The sequence below is a fragment of the Pieris brassicae genome, chromosome 9, assembly GCF_905147105.1.
Source record: "Pieris brassicae chromosome 9, ilPieBrab1.1, whole genome shotgun sequence".
NCBI classification, from domain to species: domain Eukaryota; kingdom Metazoa; phylum Arthropoda; class Insecta; order Lepidoptera; family Pieridae; genus Pieris; species Pieris brassicae.
In genome coordinates, this window is record NC_059673.1 from 3568781 (window position 1) to 3588427 (window position 19647).

Genomic DNA, 19647 nt, shown 5'->3' on the forward strand with positions numbered 1-19647 from the left:
GTAAATCTTTTTACAATTAATTTTTTTTATGAACACTGAAATAAATTTTATTTAGTGGAAGTAACTTTCTTCTGAATAAAATATTTGCTGAGTTGGCTCTTGCGTAGAACGTCGTAGAATGTACTGACTACTGACATTCAGTCTGTCGTAACGTGGCGGCGCTGCGCTCGTGTGCCGCAGGAGTGGCCTGCTGTCAGTAATCAGTTTAAGTAGTTTTCTGTGATAAGAAATACTGTGAAATTATAGTTTAGTTAAATAATTAAATAAAATATATCACGATGTCGACGTCTGGTGAATTCGGTAACCCTTTACGCAAGTTTAAATTGGTCTTTCTTGGTGAACAGAGTGGTAAGTTGAGGCAATTCTCTACATAGTCTTACATTTTTAATACATAGTTTTGAATTTACGACACGTAAATTCGCCTAGACTTTATCGTGTTTCTGACCTATATATGGAAGATTTAAGACAAAATAATAAAATATGGTGTTAGAAACGATATATTACTCTTAATATCTTAAGTAGGTTACATTGGTTGGAGTTCTAGAGGATTAAGGAATTCATATTTATGCTCTCGTTACTTGTTGGATTGTATTGTATTAAGTGTAATTAGAAAGTGATTTTAACAAAGTGTCGTGTTTTTCAGTGGGAAAAACATCTTTGATCACAAGGTTCATGTATGATAGTTTTGACAACACATACCAGGTGAGTCATGGTTATTTATCAATTATTTTTTATTTAGATTAAATTTACTCGTTTTGATAAATTCCATTGATAGACAGCGCAATACGACTATTCTAATTACAATAAACAAATGCATATATTATCATATATATATAAAGAAGAAAGAAAGAAAAAGCAATATACTTTAAATACTTTAATGAGTTATACAAGAGATATACAAAAATGTAATTGATTAAACATTATCATTTTAGGCAACAATTGGGATAGACTTCCTATCAAAAACAATGTATTTGGAGGATCGCACAGTTCGCCTGCAATTATGGGATACAGCAGGACAAGAGAGATTCCGTTCACTCATTCCTTCATATATAAGAGATTCGACTGTGGCTGTTGTTGTTTATGATATTACAAGTAAGTTTAAATTTCATCCATTAAAATTTATCTTTAAACATATTATTTACTCCTTTTATATCCTTTACATGGTACTATTTATGTTTAAAATGGGAAATCTAATATTCTAATCAAGCAGAAAAAACCTGGTAAAAGTTAATATGTCACTCATTGAATTATTTTTTTTCCAAGTTGAACTATTTTTGGTCTATATGGGAAACAGCAACTTTGTGTATTAGAAACTTCATTTATAAACAGTTAAAAAAATACAACAAAGGCAATATAGAAAAGTTCCAGGGAACTAGGTTAACTTCATGAATGTAAAGGGGTAAAGGTTGTAAACTGTTGTGACATTTTAGTGCAGACCTTCATACATAGGATGTCTGATCTATAAAAAAAGATAAACAAATTTGTTTCCAGACAAAATATTTATATGATTTATTACTAAAACAAACTCATTTAGAGATATTTTGTTGTCATATAAATGAATGTAAAAATGTATTGGTTATTAAATATAATTTTCTTGAGTAACCCATTTAAAGTTTAACAAGATTGAGGGAGATTAGCCACAGATAAATATGACCTACAGACATGACTAAGTTTGCTTGGTTGAGTCCATGTGTCTCATCTAAAGAGCTAGGCTTCTATTTAACATAAAATAATTGTGTCTAAAAAAATCTTCAGTAGAGAACACATTAAAAAAAAAACTTAAATATGAACAAATAAAGTAAAACTCATTTTTCTTTCCACTTAAAATATATAAATAATGCTTAACATTATTAAGAAAGTTTAAAAAAAAATTTCATCATTTTCTACAGAGCTGATTAATGAAATTAATGTATAATGATGTAAATAAGGTTCCATTTGGAACTTAAATTATCAAGGTTTAAATTGGTGACATTTTGCTTACTTTAAATGTTAAGCTGATATACCACACAGCTTAGTAAACAAATAATATGAATGGCATGGATATAAAAAGTTATAACAGGTTTCTTGTCTATTGTGACAGTAATATGAGTAATTATTTTAGTTTATATTACATCAGACAATCATATAAAGTTCTATCAAAAACAGAAGTGATGTCACAATCAAATAAAACAAGGAAATTTAATAGTAAACTTAATTAGACTAGATCGTCAGAAATTATAATTGAGTATTTTAATTAAAACAGTGTATTACTTTTGAACTTTTTATGTGAAGGAGTTGTTAACACAACTTAAAGTCTACGCAATAATTATTCTTCTAACAAAAAACAAAACGAAAGAACTTATAACAAAGTCGGCGGTAACAAAATGTTCGTAAAGATAGCATTCCGACGTTGGTGTTTTAATAAGAGTTAATTAGTGGTTTTGGCACAGTTAGGGGGAGATTACATAAACCTTTCGCTTTATATTAAGCACTGTGTCAGCCGAATAAGTCATTGACCTTAGCGGAAACTCACACCATACGTCTTTGTTCGTATTTTTTTATGCCGTTAGAATGTGGCAATATTCCCTTGAGATTACAATACATTTTTTTATCCTCATGACAGTTATATATTCGGCTTTGTATACAACAAGTAAGAAGTATAGACTATAGAAGAACAGTTGAGCTATGCGAGATGTTTACAACTTAACTTATAAATTCTTATCTCTAAATCTCTTTTGCTATTAATTGCTATGAATTAATGTTTAACAGCAAATATTTGCAAGACAACACCTAGCAATCTGTGTTAGTAGCTCACTATGAGCTTGATTACATAACGATTTATAAATTTTTAACACTACGTACGTAATCGCGGCATTGTAGAAACCATTTTTTTGTATTTTAACAATTTAGTTATAGGTCAGCGTCGTTAACTTACATACGCAATAAGCGAACGAATTATGAATGAACTATTATGTACAATTATTGGGATCAGTGTTAATGATCCCAGCAAGAGTGTTGGCCTAGTAGGTTCAGCGTGTGAATCTCATCCCTGAGGTCGTGCGATGCGTTTATATGTGTGCATTTAACATGTAAGAAAACCGGCTTGCATGATAACCAAGTCGACGGCGTGTGTCAGGCACAGGAGGCCGATCACCTACTTCCTTATTACGTTGAGAAATGATCATGAAACAGATACAGGAATCAGAGGTCCAGACCTAAAAAGGTTAGCGCCACTGATTCATTTTATTCATTAACGATCCCGTGACTCATTAAGAAGGTTTGAAGTTATCTCTCGTGATCTGCAAGTTAATCATAACGTAGGTAAAAAACGAACATTAAGTAGTTTTTGATGTGTTTATTTTTCTCTGTATTATCTGTGAATGTTCTTATGTAGGTCGACCTCTACAAAAGGTAGTCATTTCATCTGTGTCCTGCTTTTATTAAAGGCAGTTAAAAAGTTTTATTTTATCATATTTCGTGTCTATCTAATTATCTCATAGCTCATGCGGTATCGATTTTTGAATAAAACAATCGTACGGTTCTACGTGTATTTGGATGTCTAGACTTCGAACGTGGCAGTCGGTACCTGAATATTTAGGTCACAGTGGTCGTTTCAGACTTCGGGATCGGGATCTTTAAATATTTCTCAGGGTCTCGATCCATATGAACTTATATGTTCCAATTCTAGAATATTTTATATTCTGTATTTATATCTTTATTTATTCATTAATATTACAAAAACTATGTCTTATTTCACATAACATAGGCAAGTCCTAACTCATGATAAAAAAAATTAATTAATAGCGCTTGAAACTTTTTAAAGTGTGGGCCTCAGATTTCTGTATCTGTTTCATGATCATTTGTTCATCTAATAGGCTAGTAGGTGATCAGCCTTCTGTGCCTGACGCACGTCGTCGACTTTTTGGGTTTAAGGCAAGCCGGTTTCCTTATGATATTTTCCTGCGCCGTTCGAGCGAATGTTAAATGCGCAAATAGAAAGAAAGTCCATTGGTGCACAGCCGGGGATCGAACCTACGACGTCAGGGAAGAGAGTCGCACGCTGAAACCACTAGGCCAACACTGTTCACTCATAATAAATACACTATAAACTTAAAAATAAAAATAGGTATTACGTTTTGTCTTTACCATTGTCAAAATATACTGTGAGTATTTGAGGCAATATTTTTATAAATTTCTTTTCTATGTGTACTATTTAGATACACCTCAGGTCTGGATATACATAGTTGCTCCCCTCACACTTTGAAATCACTTATTTGTAGATTTTATAATTTATGAATCGTGATATTTTTTTCCCCATTTCGTGTTTGTTACATTTGCCTATAAGTGCTTGTCACATTCAATCTTGTATTGTTTTGTTCTTATTGCACAAATGTATTAGGCCTAGCGCTGGTAAGCTTTTTTAAATAAAATAAATTGACATTTGCTGTTACGGTGAAGGATAGTGAGGAAACCGGTTTGTCAGCTAAAATTACAAATGTGTCAGGCTCAGAAGGCTGATCTACTTGCGTATATAAAAAAACACAGGTCAAGACCCGTACAGGGGAGCTCATGCATTATTATTATGAATAACTAAACTGAAACATGTTAAAAATATCAAAAATATAATCATTCTAGATAAACTAAAATGATGAAACAATACAATGGTTTCATTGTACCAATAGCTGTACAAAGAAATTGTGTTGAATTGATGAAAATCAGATTTCAGAATTCGGTTGCATGACACGACTGTAGCTGAAAGTAGAGCAATGGCCACGTAATGATATTGCTATTAAATATTTTTAATCTTATCTTGTTAATACGACAATAATGATATCGGTATTAAAAAGGTTGTTTGATGCTTTTTTGGAGTTATCGCTTTTATTGTAAATAAATATGTTGATAAATAATGACTCTGTATAATTAGGAAGTAGATGTGAGATTTAGAACGCCTACTAAACGATAAATCGAGTATTCAACACAAATTTCAATAAGAATATTTTTCTTGAGTTATTTCAGCGCTAATGTGCTTTTAAATAAACTAAAGGTTACGTCATATGAACCTCTATGTAGTAATGACTAAAGAATAAATTAAAACTTATTTGTGTATCTAACTTACTAATACTTAAAAAAAATTATAGAGTATCGGCAAAAGAACTAATTTTAGCAACTTAAAATGTATTTAATTACTCAATTGTTGTCGTTATTGAGAGTGGGTGTAGTGCTATGTAGAGTGTATCATTGTTTAGAAGACAAGCTAAACCGACCAAAGCCAATTGATTTCGATGCTTTTCGGGAGTTCGTCGTAATATCGATGCACGCTACATGGAGTTTACGCTGTTTTTTGTTAATTAATATAGAATATCTGTTGTATTTATTTGTTACAATTGTACAAACGGCTCTTTATTTAGATCTTAATTAGTTATTATAATTGAGTCCTTATTCCAATCATCAAACATTATACGTATTTAGTGATATATAATAAAATAATGGAACTTTTATTTAAATTGGCGCCGCGGTCATGGACGAAAGATATGCAGCCTTCTGAAGTTTTGATATCTGACGTGTAACAACATTTACTTTCAAATAACTGTTATCTGCGTAATGCCAGAGTTATTAAGTAATAGTTATGTTTATTCATCTTACTAATTCGAATTATGACTTTCTCATTTAAGCAATATAGTACTTAGCAATACAGGATTATCAAATAAATAAAAAAATCATCTCTTGCTATTCCTCACACTCCCTAGTGGCTCCCTAGTAGTAACAACAGTTTGAGTTGTGAAGTCTTCTATACGAGTACATCGAGTCGAATGGCTCGAAATCTAAAACTTTTTTGACTGAAGTCATACACTGAACCCCGACTCTTAATGATACCATTAGTCTTGCAGCTCGATGTTCTAACTAATGAGTCACATATATAGTTGAGTTGCTCTGTTATAAGATATATAGAATTAATAAAATAATGTGTGAAAATTGTGGTTGAATGGCGGCTTTTAGGAAAAGAAATCGGATATGTTAAATAACATGCCTATTTATGTAAAGCCATATTTTTTCGTAAAAATTTGGAGTATATGTAAATTATGTGATTTATTTAGTATGAGACTGAAGACTTACTGTGAGGGCTTAGTCAAAGTTATTGGCTTACCATGATTTAGTCAAGTGTTAAAAACTATGTGGATTTCTGTATCTGTTTCATGAACATTTGTCAATCTAATAGGCTAGTAGGTGATCAGCTTTCTGTGCTTGACGCACGCCGTCGACTTTTTGGGTTTAAGGCAAGCCGGTTTCCACTCAATGTTTTCCTGAACCGTTCGAGCGAATGTTAAATTAGCACATATAAAGAAAGTCTTAAAAGTACATAGCTGGGGATCGAACCTACGACCTCAGGTATAAGACTCGCACGCTGATGACACTTAAGCCAACGCTGCTCTAAAGCCAATCCAAATAATAAGATTCTGAAAAATCTTCGGTTATTATGACCGTCTAAAAGATTTATACAGCGTAAGTGTAAACAACAACGAAACATTGTTCAATAATGTTTGTCATAGGTTGTGGGTAACCTTCACTGTCTGGACTACATAAATATTGGCGTATAGAAAGTTAGCCTTGGCCCGGGATTATGGGATAAAGAATCGTTACGCGAAATGGTCGTTCGTCTCATTTTGTATTCCGGATATATTCACTACGTATATTGTGAACAGGTTGAAGCTGTAATTGAAAGCTTCAACCTGTTTATTATAATTGTTTTAAAAATATATAGTATTAGAATGGAAAGCAGAAAAAAATGAAGGCAAATAGACAATATACCTAGTTGGTCGCAAAGTTCTGTCACTGGTACATTATTTTTAAATTTCGAACATGATTTTATAATAAAAATATTGCATTCTATTTTTGAAAAATAGTAAATATTTATAACAAAACACAATCACTTTCCATAATTTTTCACGATGGAGTGGACATTAAAAGAAAACCGAATAGCTGTTAATCACTGAAATCGTGCGATAGACGACTGGCATTAAAATAATTCATAAGGCATGCATATGCAGGCATAAGAAGGGGTCATTTCGAAGAATTTTATGCTATTTCTATTCCTTAATTAATGTACTATAAATTTATATATCAGTGGCAAAAACTGATCAGTACTTTTGTTTTTATCATTTCCATTTATGACAGTATTTTGGGACCGACTACGTGGTATCAAACATATCATTTTAACTAAATCTCATCAAAAACTTAAAGCTTTCATATTGTACTACGAGTTTTAGGACCCGGAACCACGTTCGCCTACACATTTCTGCGTTAAGCCATTTTTACTTTGTGATGGAAAATAAAGTTTCCATTAAGTTTCGAACCCAAGGATTTATTAAAATACTAAATGTCGTAACGACGGTCACGAAAAGTACATAATCAAAAATCGCTTAATAAACTAACAAATAAACGTTTTTAAGTGTCAAATTATATTGTGACCACAATGACGTAATAAAATTCTCATTATAGCTTCAAAAGTTTATCACTGTGAATAGTTGAACGTTATGCAATATGATTTATTTCGCTCTGTTCTGCTTAATTCTTTTGAACGATTCAGCGGCCTTGCGTCTGACCCATTTTGGATTTTATCCGTATTCATTACTACCATAACAATTTCTCTTGATAATCAATGCTCAAAATCGATTTTAGAATTTTTTGTTTAAATATCATTTAACGAGTGCTATCACGCAAAACATAATTGGTAATACTACTAAATAGATGTGGCATTTAGATTTACGGTGAAATAATCTTTGCTAGATTTTCGTAACATATAATAGATATTGCGACAAGATATACACAATCATTCCATGTGCCTCGTACGAACACGTACTATCTACGTAATTCGCCTATGTAGACCACCAAAAAGGGTCTGAGAAAATATTTTTTGTACCGGGAAGACTGACTTTATTTCGCAGTAGTAACAAATTCTTTTTTCTTTAAATAAGTTGTTTGTTTAATGTTTTATTTCAGGTTTTCGTTTTATCTATTATTGACTTATGTGTTCCGTTTTGTATATTTTGTTTAACAATGTAATCTGTTTTGAATATACCCAATTCTAATTGTTTTCTTTTATAATGTTTATATGTTTAGCTGTAACATTACATAAAGATTCAATAAATTCATAAATCGATACGTCTGGTGCCGATAGAATTAACAATTTCAACCGTGCAAACTAGAAATTATTACTTTTGATACACTTTCATATTTATTAATGAGGAGATCAAACGAATTAGTAGATTGAGGATAGAACAATATTTAAATAATATTTTCCGGTCTACTGAGTAATGCAAAAATAACGTTATCTACATTGCAAATTGTCGGAGGTTTACGAGCAATTAAGGGTTTTATCGTTTCTCCGAGCGAAACGCGTTATGGATGTACTGGGCGTGGTATATTGGGGAATTGAATTAACCTGGAGCTGTATTCATAAATGCTTCCATTGGCGCTATATTTCGAAAACTGCAATCCTCATTACACAGTACATTATTATACATATGTTTTATGGATAGGCGATATATCATCAGTTTTCTAATAACACCATTGATTTGGATCTAAGGGTGAAAGAAACAGGACCTATGCGTCCTTTATAAGAATCATACATACGACTCCGGACTAAGGAATCAGTCCCATAATGATGGTGACTCGAACATTGAATAAGACATTATCAGCGAAAGTTTTATATGTACCTGTACTGATATTAGATTAATATATATTTATTAACGACTGTTTTTAAGAAACATACACCACATACCTTTTAACTTACGATTCTATAAAGTCAACATTTTCTGGTGCGATTTGTTTTCATTTAATTTATAAACTTGTCTATGTATTTCATGCCGGAGGGAAATGTAATTATTTATTTAATAGCGTAATTCAGAAGCACACAAATTTCTCTTTATATGCCGATTTGTTTACGTTGAACCACTAGAGAATCTATGAAACTTGTACCGTTTTGTATCCGAGGAATAAGGATCGTAAAATATTTTTCATCTCCCCGGTAGGCGGCGAGGGATTTATTTGCGATATAACTTCAACAAATAATAGGATCGGGGCACGCAGCTAACATCTCGCCATCTTCTTGGGATTTGATACAAAAACTCCACTGTTATTATGTAGACAAATACAGTCTCTAAAGGTTCTCTATTTTAAACCCTTATTATGAACATGTCAATTAAAGTTATGTTAAGTAATTAAGCTATTCTATTATATGTACATTTACAACGTATACATATTTTAGGTAATACAAAGTTAGATTTATTACTTATTATTTAGAAACTCCTGATTCTAATGAAACTCAATTTTATACTCATTATTAGTTTAATGACATAATTCACCTAAAATTTTAAATTATAAAGTATGCAAATTCTCGTACTGAGACAAATCTTATTTCAAGCTGTATAATAAAAGTGTTTGTTTCTTAGTGTTTTCTTATCAAACCAGATCGCGATCTTGAATGCGGATCATAAATTTAGTATTATATGTACATATGTTTTAACACACACTTGAGCAGTGTGTGTTAAAACAGTACGTTATAACAAGGATAAGAAAGGGAATCCTTAGGTGGTTTGGCGATATAGAATGAGCAGCGGTTAACTAGTAGGTAGGATATACAAGGCAACCGTGGATTTTGAAGTTGGGTTGGCTATGCCTTGTCATACATACTTGGACCAGGATGAAGGTATGAATTTAAAGTACCCATAAGCGAAAGACATGTAAGTGAAAGTGTATGCAAGATCCGTGGTATCTGATAATAATATTAATTAATTAATTAAAAAACTATAATTACCTCTAATTTTAGGTTAGGGGTAAAAGTACACACGCAAATATTCCTTCGCAAAATTATCCAACTACGTGCCAATCTTAATATATATAAATCTCCTGTCACGATGTTTGTCCGCGATGGACTCCTAAACTACTTAACCGATTTTAAATTAAATTGGCACACCGTGAGCAGTCTGGTCCAACTTAAGAGATAGGATAGCTAAGATCTTTAATTATAGTCGCAATTTTATTTTATTGCATATTATTTGTCTATAATTAATTGACAGTCACAACTATCTGTTAACTCCAAAAGATTCTAACAGATGTCGATACTTTTCGACTGGATTGAGTAAGTAATCAATAGATGGCACTGCTACGATAAACCGACAAACGTGTCATATAAGCTACAATTCAATATCATGATTACCACGTGTTATTGAGGCTAAAGTATAAATTAAATTTATTTTGTAGTAAACGAAATACCGTGAAATTCAATTATTTCTACTTTTTTTAATTTTTGGTGTTAGCATAGCCAACCACGTATTACTTAGACCGAAGTGTAAATCAAATTCAAATTATAGTGACGATAAAACAGTGAAATTATTCTTTCGTGTCACGGTATGAAGGCTAACTAAAACCACATTAAGGAGAAACGAAGTTCGCGGGGGCAGCTAGTACATAATATGACACTGTTTGGATTAATATCATATGATTTTCGATTTCAGATGCAAATTCATTCCATCAAACATCAAAATGGATAGATGACGTGCGCACAGAGCGTGGCTCCGACGTGATTATAATGCTGGTGGGGAACAAGACTGATCTGTCCGATAAAAGACAGGTCTCCACTGAGGAAGGAGACAGGAAGGCGAAGGAACTCAACGTTATGTTCATAGAGACCAGTGCTAAGGCTGGGTATAATGTTAAACAGGTAGGTTACAAAATCTATTATTTACAAGTTGACACAGATGTATAAGTCTGTGCGTAAACACAATTATACAGACAGCACCCTTGGACTGTCAGGTGTTCCAACGCCAATTACATACGTAAATAATATTTTTAATTAAAATTATATAAGGATATTTTTTCTTAAATCAAGATGACGTACTTGTTGCTGACGCTAAGATTATAACCCTTTCATAATCCGGATTCAACGTGCTACTGACAATGTACTTGTTTTTTTTTTTGAGATATAAAAGTAACGATTTGCATGACGTACAGACTCAAGCTGTAATGCAAGTTTGGGTCTGTACTTCGAAAGGAAACAATGTCTGTGATGTTGAGGTATTCGCTACTGCAGCTAATGGACTACCTTGTCAGTTATAAAATAGTTGAGCAACAAAAAAAGCAAGTTGAAGAATTATTTTTATATGCATTTGTCGCGCTTCTGTCTATACTGCAATTGTTACATTAATACAAACCACAGTGGTCTTCAATATACCTTATATTTTAGTATTTTTTTATTTTAAACATATTTATATGTCAAAGTATACCTTTGAAAAGTAGTTGTGCTCAAGTAATGTTACAACATCATATGATATGTGTACAATAAACTGTTCTATTATACACGTGCTCGTAGCTTAGCTGAAGGTTACGTAAAGGATTGCAATCCCGTTCAAACCACTTATTAAAATTATAATTTATTCTCAATCTCTTGTGATTTAGTGTGAGTAATACGACCGTACTTACGTAGGTACGTACGCACGTGAACGTATATGACAGTTGTTAATCCAAAGAAACAATCTGGAGTAAAAACGTACGTCTGTAAAATGGCAATTGTGCTCAGCAGTTCCCTTATCCAGCTTGCGCAGGCTAACTGTGAGGGCCCTTACAAATAGAGATCTTATTATTTACTTAAATTTCCAGTTGTTCCGACGTGTTGCGGCTGCCCTTCCCGGCATGGATTCTGCTGAGAGCAAGCCACCCGAAGACAGTATCCTTTTTCCAATGCGATTAATTTTTTTATTTTTAAAGGGTTTTATGGTTCATACAAAATGACATTGACACAAAAATATATGGTTCACAAAATTTTGAATTCACATACATAATCAAGGCACATTTTGTGTTACGCGCACATTACGCTAGAGTACGCTGTAATCGAAATAACGGCTAAGGATCGAGTGTTAACTGTGTGAGATTAGCTACGTGTTATGCGTCGATATTATTTGCATCGGTTTATTTGACTACGGCGTTATTTTAAATCTATTTTACACAAGTCTCATTGAAAAGGCCAGCAATGCATTCGCGAGTCTATCGGGGGCTGTACCACTTAACATCTGGTGAGTCTCCTTCTCATTTGCTGCCTGACCTAAAAAACACATTACCTGTAACCCCCCTCACCCCTATCATTATTGTTGTTATTGCAGGAAAATCTTCCTAGAAATCGGTCTTAGTTAAATTATTAACTGTATGTTACTTTAACTGCCACCGTTTTTTTTATGTAAAAACTTATTACGTCAAATGGCGCTAGTACGCATATATCGTCATAGACAAACGTGAAACACAGAGCTTTATCTATGGACCTGTTTCTAAATCAATAATCTATAATTGATATGATTTTGCTAAATCAAAATGACGTACTCGTTTCTGACTCTGATTTTAACCCTTCATAATCTGGAGTCGAACGCGCTACTGACAATGTGCTTGTTAATAATGTTTTCTTTTCGAGATCAAAAAAAAGTAATAGTTGCATGTCGTACAAACCCAAGCTGTAATGCAAGTTTCGGGTCTGTACTTCGAAAGGAAACAACGTCTATGATGAGAGAACTTTGAGGTATTTGCTACCGCTAATGGACTACCTTGTTAGTTATTAGAAATCTTAACCTTGAGCAAAATAAAAAAAAAATTGAAGAATTATTATAAAGACCTCTGTCAGCCGTTGAAATTGAAACTAGAACATAATTCCTCCCTTACTAACGAAAAGAGCGCAGAGGAAAATCTACTTTTATGCCAAGTGTTATTACGGCACAATGGTTGAGAATCGCATATCAACAGTTCAAACGGTTTTCTATAAAATATACTCGGGTAGCTAATTTCACACTCGTCGGTAGTGATTCCCGGATGTGATGGTGGTGGTTTAACAATGGTGTAAGTAACATTAACATACTAATTTGAAGCCATTATTTCTATGTTTCCCTAGTTTTAAATAGCTTTATAAGTAACTTGTATGCTTTGTTTGCATGTATTTTATTTTCTTCGCCATGACTGAAGCGAGGTTGTTGTGGATTTTAAAAGCGGCTTTATTGCGCTGTGTTAAGGACCTATATTGTTTACCGGTTCTTTATATAAATATATAAAACGGGTCAGTTATATAATGACACAATATGAGGAAACGACTTGATTGCTAGAAGTCAATACCAATGATAAAAAACGTAAATTATGGTTTGGCTTCGTTAAATGAAAATCTTAGACCCGGAGCATATTACATATATAGGCTCTTAAATTTTATAAGCAAGAATTCAAAATGGCGGAAAGTGTGAGCAAAAAAATATTTCAACAGCCTTGCTTTTACGGTTATGGTAAACCCCTTTTCATTTCATATGTATCTCTTTCATCTTCTGTCTCGTTAAGAATTTTGGGATTGTTAAGTATAAAATTGTGGATGTCCAAGTACAGTATACAGTACAGTACAGTACAGTATACAGTCGAGCCATGATGAGATCTCTCTCTTCATAAATACACTACATTCCAAATAACGATTGTTTTTTGCATTGAATTTTTTTACTAAAATCTAGCAATCTTAGTGAAATTCGATAAAAATAATGTGAAATTTTTAAAAGTTAGACGGTAGACACTTAGTTCCGATTTTAATATGAAGAATTAAATTTTTCAAATCTTCGTCCTATGTTTACAGTATTTTCAGTATGGTTTAACAAATCAAACGATTTTGTAATAACCCTTTTTCGTACTACCCACTTTTTGCTGGTTCAACTGTCTAAGCTAAAGCTTAAATTGACTATTTAAAAGCTTTATTAATGTTAATTTCAATAAAATTTGCTTTGTATGGTGCTTCTATTAACAATCCGCTAATTACAATTCTGTATATCAAGGCTAATTACTACTTAAAATAAAATGAAAAAAAATCCCAAAATATCTCTATCGAGACGAGACTGTAGTGGTTTCTTTTTATTTTTCCTTAATATCGACAACAGTGCACGAGGTTATATTGAGACAAGCTCCAGGAGACGCCAAGGAACAGGATCAAGGATGCGCGTGCTAGTCTTACAAGAATCTGTTAATACGATAATTACCATATCCATAGTTTACTAGTTTAAAAACCTAATTTTTTTTATACGATGTTCTTTTTTTCTTCAAAATTCATTACAATGTAAAATTGGATGTGGTATTCGTAATAATTCTAAGCAATCAACGTATATCGCCCTAATTACACGGCAGCTGAATTAATTTGTATTAATCCAATTAATTAAAATGTGTAATGTCAATCAAATTTAGAAACTTAGAGGAATTCGTCTGTTGGGTTTACGGCTTTTCTAGTAAATCTTTATTATACTGCTTCAAAACATATATTTGTGTGTATACTTGGTCAAAACAGTTCCAAATACTATTTTAAGCATTAGGGCGATAGCACAGTGCTTTTGTGTTTGTGGCCTAATTGATATTACATTTTGCTATTGCGTTGATATTTGTACACTTGGACGAAAAGAGTCGTATAATTTATTTTTTACCCGGGGACATGCATACTGTTCAGCGGAGCACCGTGTAAGTCACAACTTAGTGAGAGAGGGTTATTTGGGACTCGCTATGGTACCCACTAAAACCCCAAGGCTACCAATAATCTCTAAACGGGATGCGTTAACAGATGTCTTATCCGCTTCCAGAATATTGTAATTTTCAGTATTCCACAGCCATCAGATTAACTATGTTAAAGTCTTTTTATAAGCTTTATTGGCAGCAATTGATCACAAGTTGGTACTTATGATAAAGGATAGTTCTTAAAATTCTTTTTTGGAGTACCATTTACAGTTGGAATCTTATCTGATTTGTTACACAGTGAATCTTTTAAAGATTCCTGACATAAAGAAATAAGTAATCATACAAACTAGCGAGACAAGTATCAATTGTTAGTATTAAATTAGTTTACACAAAGGCACTGCGATTGCTTCAAAATGAATGGTCAAATGGTCTTTAAGACTGAATTTTCTGAGGCACTAAGCTGACACAACAAAATTCAGCTTATACTTAACCCGATAACAATTACACATTGCCTTTTGGAAAGGTCACACATGGGATACAGTTCTTAACAATACTATTGACTATAAATACGCGATAGTTCTGCTTTGTATCTAAAACCACTATAGACATTTGCCGCTGGTTCGTTTATTATTCTTAATCAGAAACAAATAAATGCAAGATTTGGGTGCAATTTATCTAGGAGTATATATAGGGACTCATTCTGGTACAATTTTCTAGACTAACACATCAAAGTGTTGCATGAAATAATATGTATTACGTTGAATGATCTGACGAACTTTCCATGTTTTTTGACATAACTCAAATGGTTTGGAGGTCTTGTACCAGAATTAGCAAAATCGTATGGAATGAATGACAGTAATAGTGAGTGTATTACAATTTGGCATGTATTGAAATGAGAAAGTTCTTTGCTTGTACCAAATTTATCGAACTTTTTGCGTGAAGCTGAAGTGTTTTTAAAACAATTATGACGTTGATTATTTCTTTATTTTTAGGGTAAGCGAAGCAAGAATTTGTATATACGCACGCTTTCGGGATCTCTATGCGATATGCTCAAATCTTATCATATAACATTCTGAATTTGTGTTCGTTACTTTTACTATTTTAAAGTAATCCTGAGTAACGTATACGTGCGTGTACGTAAGCACGTATACGTTACTCACATATACAAATAGTTTATCGTCATCTGTGAAATGATTATAGGATGACAAATGGGACTCTTAGTCACTCATCCTAAAGGCGTAGTTAAAGACAGGTTTATTTAAAAACAAATAATAATATTTTTAAGTGCTTTATGTCTAGAGATCTCGAAGCTTATGTACATTAGTATTATTTATTTTAGCGTTTAAGAAAAATCTTATGACTTTATATCACCGCACACATGGTATTTTAAAACAAAAACACCTTGCGCTTACATTATGTTGATGTAACTTACAAATCGTTGTTAAATTATTGTGTGTACGGTGGGCCTTTGTGAGAGTTTCTCCGCTAGCTTTTAACAAGTTTGTACGTTTGTACATTTTATAATATAAATTACATGTCATTCCAATGAAGCTTTTAATAAAAAAATATATAAAAATGCAGCTAATATGAAAATCGAGATTTTATTTATAAGTAGATTTGCACCTTTTAAAACAATTCTGTTATTAAAAAAAATCGTTTATTTTATATATGAAATTGTGCTGATGACTGTATATATCACGCTGATATTGAAATTAAAAATATTAAACACCATATATTTTTTTATCTTCCCCTAAAATATTTTATCAGGCTCGATGTGAAATATATTAAGTATATATCGGTAGCTAAACAACAAACAAACATTGAAAATATTAATTAAATTGAAAATATAATTATGAAGCTAGAAATTAAAATCTATGATAAATTAATAAGCCACAAAAATTTGGATTAAATTACCGCGAAAGTAGAATTTCTTTACCGCGATGGAAGGCTGATCACCTCTAACGACAGCACTTATTATGCGCGGCGAGAAAATTTTCTTATAATTTAAAATGTAGGCAATCGCTGACTGATGAATTTAAGGAAATTAATATAATTACATTTCCCTCGCAATATATATATGAAAATATTATGTATGTTTACAAAAATAGTGATAAGTTTACTAGAATTGAGCATACGCATAATGTTAATACTCGGAACAAACGCACCTTTCCCCGTACTAAACTTTCTAAAGTTAGTAATTCTTTTTTGGGAAAAGGGATACTCTTCTTTAATAACTAGAGACTCTTTTATCTCTGCCCTTTAAGAAATTTAAGAAATGTATTAAAGAAAAGCTGTGTAAAAAGGCTTACTACGAAGTTATCCATTATCTAGTTGATAAAAGGGCCTGGGACTAGTGCTAGACAGGCTACTTCTAATTAATTTGTGATATTTGTTTTAAAATAAGTGTTGTTTTGATGATTTGCTATTTTCGACGGCTTTTACTTTTTCTCTCGGCCTACATCCTCTCTCTTCTTTGCCGATGAGTACGGTACGGTACGGTATATGTGTACCTTTTCAAATTTAATGACGTGGAATAAGTGATACTTGTATCTTATGTTTCATAATAAACATATTTTTTTTTATATATTTGGTAATGTACTTTTGTTGAAAGAGTTCATGCCATGAATAAATTGTTATTAGAAATTTCCAATTCATATACGGGAAATATGTATATTTAGACACACCCTGCACATCCTCGATTTCCTTAACTCCCAAGCTACAGCTGTGGACCTGCAGACCCAGTCCCCAATGGGCTCCGAACAAGAGGGCAACGAGAGTGGGTGCGTTTGTTGAACGGCTTAAAGCCTCTGTGCCTACTTTGTATCTTTTTATGTGCCCCGCTTAGATGTGATCCAATTTGTGTCGAGCGCACAATTTTGCGTGTACTACGAATAGTCTAAGCAATCATTTCATTTACGTTTTCCACATTAGAACAGTATCTTTAGCAAAAGCTTCTCCGTGGCTTAGCACAAATTTAGCTTACGTCCATACAATGTCAGTATGTAACAACTCGAACGATGTTTCGCGTGCTAAATACGATACCAGTACGCATTTTCTGAAGAAAAAAAAACTTTGAATGTACATTTACTACTCGATTGGACTTATGTATAGTTAGTGCTAAGGGTGCAGATTTATCAGTGTTGAACCGGCTTACGAACCGTTTTCATAAAGTACGAGACGTAAATGAATTTGAAAGTGTCAAACATCGTTTTTATTTACATTTAAATGATTAAATATGTTCTTCGGTGGAATACGTAAAAACCTTGCTAAATAGAGTTTTTCTTGTGTAAAAAGAATGCCATCTTAAACTAAAGGCTTCCGAATGAATTGAAAAGCTCTATTTAGATAAAATAGTTTAATGTGCCTAAATTTGTCAATGCGTTCGTTCGTTCGTCACAGACTCAAGCTGTTCTAGGATTTGTTTTTATTACCAATTGGCTGTAATTGTATAATTACAATTTTAATACGTGAAAATTTCAAGCTTATGTTATAATGTCGGGCGGACTAAGGCTCTGTTGTGATAGAATGAATTTATGTATTGGATTGATGACTGATATGCATAGGATTTTGTTTTAAATAAACTGGCCCTTGACGGCTCTATAAGGATTTTATTAATTGAAACGGGAAAATGACAGTCTGTGTCAAATTTTTGTATGAAATGTAAAAAAATAATTTAATGTGCTGTGCTTTATGATTTAATAAAAATTGTCAAGAATGGATTTCAAGGCTCAAACAACTCTTGATATTGTCATTTTCATCGATTAAACAATTGATATCTATTGTTTCTGTCAGTCTTCATGGCTTAATTAGTATTGTTGAAAAAAAATGGCGGATCACAAAGGCACACTGGAAACATTTATTCTTACTTTAGCCATAGGAGAGAGAGATTCAGCTATTCCTCCATTACCAAATTCCAATGACAGTGCGCCGATTTACAGCGCCCTCTAGAGACATATCGATTTGAAGGGAAAAGGTTCAGGCATTGAGTCTCAATGGATTTGTCGGACCTTAAACAACTTAATAGCCAAATGGGTCTGGTTTCCGACTTAATATGACTGTACTGCGATAGTTCTTATGAGACGTAGAATAATTGGTCCGCCTGACCATCGCAAACTGTGCGTAATTGATTTACTTCAACGATCTCTCTCTTATCTTATATTATGTAGATTAATAGGCATTTTCTTCTATTAGATTAATATTTAAGCACAACTAGTGGATTTATTTATTTAGGAACCTGTTAAGTAGCGATTTTCGACTTCTATTTAGCTCTCACTGCCGATAAAAATTTGGAATTCATGTTATTCGACCTAAACGCAGACTACGCCTATGTCTAGTTAAAAAGACATTTCGTTACCATGGCAAACGTGTGCTACATGTTACATATTTTGAAACAGCTTCCAGTTATCGGGCTTATAATAATAAAGATTCCCGCATACCAAGATGCAATAATTTGATATACGGAATTCACATATTCAACGAGATGGAAAGCGGATACCTGCTAGAAGTGAATGAGACTGTTAATATCAGAACAGACCGATCCGAACAATCTCTCCTTCCCTATCTGTGAAGCGTATGAGGGTAATACTATCAAAAACGTATTTAGAGAAGTATATGTTTGTTGCCATGGTTACGATGGCTTTGTTCTATAAATCGTACGTGACGTAAAAATATCGTACGCTGTAAGTTTATACTTTACGTTAGAATTTAAGTCTTATGGTAAATGGATTGGAAATTGATACAACGTTTTCTTTTCAACTATGGCTATAAAACTTAATTTTTTTATTAATTAATTTCCATAAATTAGGATCGGTACGAAGATCTATTTAATGGACTGGATGACTCGTCTGCGTTTATGGTTTTAGTATAATAGTATCGATACGTTTTATAGTGTTTTGTAAGCAATTGTTAGTGTAACGTTTTGTACGAAACGTGCTTAGCTTTCATCAATAGATATTGTTGTTTTCGTAATTATTCAATACTAGCATAATGTTCTGGATAATAAATGCATTTTAAATATTTGTGGTTTAATTTTCAAATACGATCTCGTATGGGCTTAGTGCACGATTTCTTTTATGGCATTCGCAAACGAGCCTGCGGGACGCTCATAAAGGGCAGTCAACTCAGCCCATGACGGCCTTTGAGAGAAGAGTATGCTCTTTTTGAAGT

General features: G+C 32.8%; 1 protein-coding gene across 2 annotated transcripts; it reads left to right on the forward strand.

Annotated features, from left to right (window-relative positions):
- The first annotated feature begins 28 nt into the window (after nucleotides 1-28).
- Nucleotides 29-19497, forward strand: LOC123714716 (ras-related protein Rab6). Of its 2 annotated transcripts, none has more exons than XM_045669120.1 (6): nucleotides 29-348; nucleotides 644-702; nucleotides 933-1092; nucleotides 10494-10699; nucleotides 11635-11701; nucleotides 17204-19497. In XM_045669120.1, exons 1-6 carry the CDS (start codon nucleotides 279-281, stop codon nucleotides 17272-17274), a joined length of 633 nt encoding a protein of 210 aa, XP_045525076.1. In that variant the 5' UTR covers nucleotides 29-278; the 3' UTR covers nucleotides 17275-19497. The 2 variants fall into 2 exon arrangements, with proteins under 2 accessions (XP_045525076.1, XP_045525077.1); XM_045669121.1 differs by lacking the exon at nucleotides 17204-19497 and adding an exon at nucleotides 13920-16212 and having other exon boundaries at nucleotides 33-348.
- The last annotated feature ends 150 nt before the right edge of the window (nucleotides 19498-19647 follow it).

Coding starts and splice junctions, on each gene's coding strand:
- LOC123714716 (XM_045669120.1), top strand. CDS start 279: ATGTCGACGTCTGGTGAATTCGGTAACCCTTTACGCAAGTTTAAATTG. Junction 1,093..10,493: donor TGTTGTTTATGATATTACAA/GTAAGTTTAAAT, acceptor TTTCGATTTCAG/ATGCAAATTCATTCCATCAA. Junction 11,702..17,203: donor GAGCAAGCCACCCGAAGACA/GTATCCTTTTTC, acceptor CCCAAGCTACAG/CTGTGGACCTGCAGACCCAG.